General features: G+C 49.1%; 1 protein-coding gene across 1 annotated transcript; it reads right to left on the bottom strand.

The window, feature by feature from the left end:
- Window positions 1-15: 15 nt before the first annotated feature.
- Window positions 16-3,977, bottom strand: LOC104511561 (fasciculation and elongation protein zeta-1-like; the record flags this gene model as incomplete). Its single annotated transcript, XM_010154230.1, has 2 exons — window positions 3,671-3,977; window positions 16-117 (listed from the first exon to the last, which is right to left on the bottom strand). Coding segments are annotated over exons 1-2 (377 nt in total), but the record flags the coding sequence as incomplete, so codon positions are not given.
- Window positions 3,978-5,507: the final 1,530 nt, after the last annotated feature.

Genomic DNA, 5,507 nt, shown 5'->3' with positions numbered 1-5,507 from the left:
TGGGGAGGCCACAGCCGTACCTGGGGGTCGGTGCCGTCGGGGGCCTCAGACCCGGGGAGCAGCCAGGGCCGGGGGGAGCCCCGGGGGGTGAAGCCATCGGTGAGAGCATCCCAGACCCTGCAGGGAGGTGGGTGGTGGGTGGTGAGTGGCAATCCCAAAATAGTTTTACTCCCGGGAATCCATCCCAAACCAGCATGCCAAAATACCTCAAAACACCCCAAAATGCAGCCCCAGAACACTCTGAAATGCCCCCCAAAAATTCCAGAACACAGAGATGCCTGAAACATTTCAAAACACCCGAAATGCTGCCGCAGAAGACCCCAAAGCTTCTCAAAATATCATCATGAAATACCGCCCTGAAATACCCCCAAGTACCCCAGAATGCTGCCCCAGCACTTGAGCTGCCCCCATACATAATTCTGAAACATTGACATCAAAATGCCCCCAAAAAGGCCACTGCAGTGTCCCAACTTGACTCTAGATGTCCCAAAAGACCACCCTGAAATGCCCCAAAACATGCTGAAATGCTCCCAAGGCCCCAGAAACACCCCAAAATTCCATTCTAAAACAAGCTGAAAGCCCCAAGACCCCCTGAAAGGCTCAAAACCACCTCAAAATGCTGCCCTGAAACACCCCAAAATGTTCTTCTGAAACACCATAAAATACCCCTAAGGGCCCCAAAGCTCCAAAATGCCCTTAAATACCACCCTGAAACACCCAAAAATGCCCCCAAAAGCCACAGTGCCCCATAATGCCACCCTGAAATGCTCCAAACCACCACTCCCAAATAAACCCTGAAATGCCTCAAAACTGCCCAAAATGCCTAAAACACTGCTCCCAAGCCCCCTGAAACATCTCAACATGCCGTTTCCAAACCCCACCCCTAAAAGCTCTCAAATGCTCCAAAATATTGCTCTGACATCCCAAAATGCCATGTGGAAAGACCCCAAAATGCTGTTCCTGAAACATTGCCCCAACACCCCAAAACGCTGCTGCGATGCTCCAAATGCCTCAAAACTCCACAAAATGCTGCCCTGGGACATGCTGAAATGTTCCAAAATGCAGTCAGAGCACTCCAAGACACCACCCTGAAACACCCCAGAATTGCCCTAAAACACCCCAAAATATGGCCATGGAACACCCAAAAAAGCTGCTCTGAAATACCCACCCAAAAGACTCCAAAAACCAGCTGTAATGTCTTGAACCCCCACCCAAACACCCCAAAACCTCTCAAAACACCCCAAAATGCTGCTCCAACAGCCTGCCCTGAAACATCTGGAAACAATAACCCCGATACCCCAAAATCCACCAAACTATCCCCAAACTGCCCTGAACCCTCCCAACCCCCATCCTCTAAGCCACTCTTTGGAGGTTACAATTCTTCCCTGCAGGGCTGGACCAGTTTTTGCCCAATTTCACCCCGGAATAGATGCATGGTGGGGGGGGACGGACACGGACGGGATGGGGGTGGGGGCAACAGGAATTAAAAAAGGGGGAAAAAGGGTAAAAAAGGGTGAGGGGAAGGGGAGAAAGGGGGGAACAAGGGGACACAAAGGGGGGGGGGGAAGGGGGGGAAAAGGGGAAAAAAAGGTAGGGAAAAGGGGAAAAAAGGGGGGAAAATGGGAGGGCGGGGAGAAAAGGAGAAATGAGGAAAAGTAGTGGAAGGGAAAATGGGATAAAAGAGGGAAAATGGAAGAAAGAAGGGGAAAAGAAGGAAAAGGGAGAAGGAGGAAAGAAGGGAAAAGGAGAAGAAAAGAGATGGGAAAATGGTGAAGGAGGAAAAGGGGTAAAAGAAGAAAAAGCAAAAATAGGGAAAAAATAAAAAAAGGAAAAAAGGGGAAATGGTATAAAATGTCCAAAAAAATGGAGAATGAGTGGAAAAATGGAGACAAAGGGAGGAAAGGAGGAGAAAGAGAAAAATAGGGAAAATGGGAGAAAAGAGATGCAAAGTGGTGGCGTCGGGAAAAAGGTCAAAAAAGGACAAAAATGTCAAAAATAGGGAAAAAAGCACAAAATGAGATCACAAAACTTCTCCCTAACTGAGGCAAACCCACCCATTTTCCCACCACAAATGGCATTTTTAGTGCAGCGGGGTACCACATCCACGCTCCTCCCGATGCCCTCTAAATCACAGCAAAACCACCCGCTTCCCACCAGCTCCCAAAAAGCTCGTTTTTTGGTATTTATCCCATCTCCCTCTTCCACGTGATCAGGTATTCCATAAATCAATGCACAAGCATATAAAAAAAACCCCTATATTCCTATTTTTAACAAAAATGCAGCAAATAAGGAAAAAATATGTGATTATCCCCCAAAATTTGCCTATTTTTTCTCCCCCACCCTTCTCTTAAAGGGCCAGCACCCTGCAGGGTCAGGCAAGCAGCAGGAGCAGATTTCTGGGTTAATTATGGCCAGAATTGATTAATAAATAGGGAGATAGAGCGCCTTTAAGGCTCCAGCCCATCCTCCCCCCCACGCACACAGGGCTCATTCAAGAGGGACTTAAAAAAAAAGCCCTGTTTTGCCCAAACTGACCCAAAAAGACACAATAAGCAGCACAAAGCGGCACCGTGAGGCGACAGCGCGGCACTCCTGGCGCCAGGCCAAAACGCATCTTTCTCTGAAAAGCCATCAGTTTGGCCAGTTACAAAAAGCCATTTGGCCTCCATGGAGTTGGGTGGAAAAAGAAAAAAAAAAAATGGATCTGGGGACTTTTGGGTTGAAAACAACCACTTTGTGTGGTGAAAAATGAGTATTGGGAAGCCTGGGGAATAACCCAAATTAAACACAGGAAAAATCCATTAGGAAGGTGTTAATGTGTAAACACTGCTGAAAAAACCCTACAGATTTGGAAAAAAAAAAAAGGCATTTTGCAACAAAAATAAACGTTTTTAATGAAAATGTAGATTTTAACGCAAATGCCACTAAACTGTGGCAGGGCTGGGCGGATTCTGCCCCAGACTGGCTCCCCCTCCCTTGGTGCAGAACTTGCAAGTTGCAAGCAGGACGCTAAGCTGTACTCACACCTTACTCAAGGTTTACACTTACCCACCCTGAGGGCTTTCCTCACACAGACTGAGCCTGCTGCAGCCCCCTGCAATGCGACATGGGTCACCCCCGCCTTCACATAGGGTGCTACACAGCTACTTGAAGTATCCCACACAGCTACTCCAAGGTGTTGCATGATCACGTCACAGCCCAGGGTGCTGATTTGTGAGTGGTAAATATCTTGCAAGCAGGCAAGGAGTTGCAGCAGGCCCCAGAGGGGTGTTACTCATAGGATACTACACTCTTAAGGACCCTACACAGCTACACCATGCCGCTGCATGACTATGCTGCGACACAGGGGGCTAGATGTATGTAGGTTGTACCTTGCAAGCATCAAGGCCGCATGCAGACCCCGCGTGAGTCCTTACTCACAGGATGCTACAGCACTACTCCTGAAATGGTGCATGACCATTCTGCAATGCAGGGAGCTCGTCAGGGAAGTCTCGCAAGGGTACAAGGAGGCACGCAGGCTGTAAGACGTTTTACTCACAGGTTACTACACCACCACTTTGATGTGTTGCATGACCATACTGCAATGCAGGGAGCCAGTTTGCATTGGGGGGTGAGTTTTGCAGGTGTGCGAGGAGGCATGCGTCCCCAGAAGTAGGAGGGCCTTACTCACTCCTCATCCTGGAGGCGCTCTTCCTCCTCCTGCGCTTGGAGACGCCCTCGCACGGGGGCCAGACCCTCAGTGGCAGCATCGTAGTTGCGGAAGCAGACGGTGAGCTTCTCATCGAACTCCTGCACCAGGTCCTCCATCGACTTGAAGCTCATCATCTCAGCTGAGAAGCTCTCCAGCTCGGCCAGTGCTGGGTCTGCAGTGCGCTGTGGGATCCCCTCATCGTCCCCGGGCCCCTCCTCGAACTCCTCCTCCAGGCTTACAAGGGGCGCCTCCATCCTCCTCAACAGCAGTGCACCGTTTTAGCTGCGAGGAGAGGGTACCCGTGAGGCACTGGGCTACTCACAGGTTAAAACACCAGGACTCCCCGTTCCCTTTGCTGATGCCATGCTGGCTGAAACCGTACTACCAGGGCTGTTACACCAACAACAGCACCTCTGCAGTATGCTAGTAGTATCCCAACAGCATCTTAGTACTGTCTTCATAGAAATATGCAGATATCCTGACACTATACAAGTAGTACTTTACTAGTAGTAACAAAGTGTTGATAGTGGTCCAAAAGTATATTAGTGCTACCCTGATAGTACAGGAAAAGTACCTTTTTTTACTGAACTGGTAGTATCTTCGTACTCTCCTCATACTGTATCACTGTCTTAGTAGTGGCCTGAAAGTATCCTGTTAGTATGAACAATGGGTTGACAGTATCCCAAAAGTTTGAGTGCTGCCCTGACAGTATCCCAGAAATATCTTACCACTATCTTCTCTTGTGCCTTTCTAGTACTGCAGAAGTATCCTACTGAGAGCCTAGTAGCATCCTGACAGCACCCTACTGAAAAATGAGTACTGTCCTGAGAGCACCTTAGCAGTGTTGTGACAATATCCCAATTGTATCCTAGCAGTAACCTGATACAACCTGAGTAGTATCCTAGTAATGGCAGTGCAGTATATCAGTAGTGCCTCAACAGTATTGTGAAAGTATCTCAGCAGTACTTTTAGAGTATCCAGGCAGCATCCTGACAGTACCTTTGTGCTACACTGAGAGTATCCTAGCAGCAGCTACTGAATAGCTCAGCACTGCCCTGATGGTGTAATAGCACAGGCAGTAGTACCATGATACTACGTCAGAAGCATCCCAGTTACATCCTAACAGTGCCCTGATAGTATCACAGCAGTGTTCGGATAGGATCCTAGTGGTATGCAGCTATTATCTTAGTAGTGTCCGGAGAGTATCTCGGTAGTGCAATATAACATCCAGGTATTACCTTAATGCCATACTACTATGCGGAAAACATCTTAACTGTATCTGTTGTAGTATCCTGAGAGTACCTGGTGGTGTGTTAGCCGCGCTCTAGTGGTACCTTCATAACAGCAGCTCACTATCAACCCTGGAAAGATGCTCAGGAGTGTCCTGATAACTTCCTGATAGTATCTCAGCAGGATTATCACAGCATCCCAGTAGCATTCACATAGTATCCTGAGAGTATCTTAGTGCCACCTTGAGAGCGCCTGAGTATTATCTGCTGAGTATCCTGACAGCATCTTAGTAAACTCCTGATGGCATCTTACTAGCACCTCTGTAGTATCCTGCGAGTCTCTCATCTGTGTCTTCACAGTACCGCACTAGTCCCTCTCCAGGTAGCTGAGCGTACCCCAGTAGTACCCCCGCAGCCGCCTCAGAGGGATCAAACACTAACCCGGTAGTAAGCCATCAGCAGCCCAGGGAAGGTGCCACTAGCCCAGCCCACTCACCCAGCGCTTCCCGTGGGGAGGGGGAGGGGAGCAGCGTTTGGAGGAGAACCTGGCCAGACCCCCTGCACCCCCCACGCGCGCGTGCCCGCGA

Source organism: Eurypyga helias, unplaced genomic scaffold (genome assembly GCF_000690775.1).
Source record: "Eurypyga helias isolate BGI_N326 unplaced genomic scaffold, ASM69077v1 Scaffold43326, whole genome shotgun sequence".
NCBI classification, from domain to species: Eukaryota; Metazoa; Chordata; class Aves; order Eurypygiformes; family Eurypygidae; genus Eurypyga; species Eurypyga helias.
The sequence above is the reverse complement of the archived record's forward strand: the minus strand, read 5'-3'. Positions and strand labels throughout refer to the sequence as shown.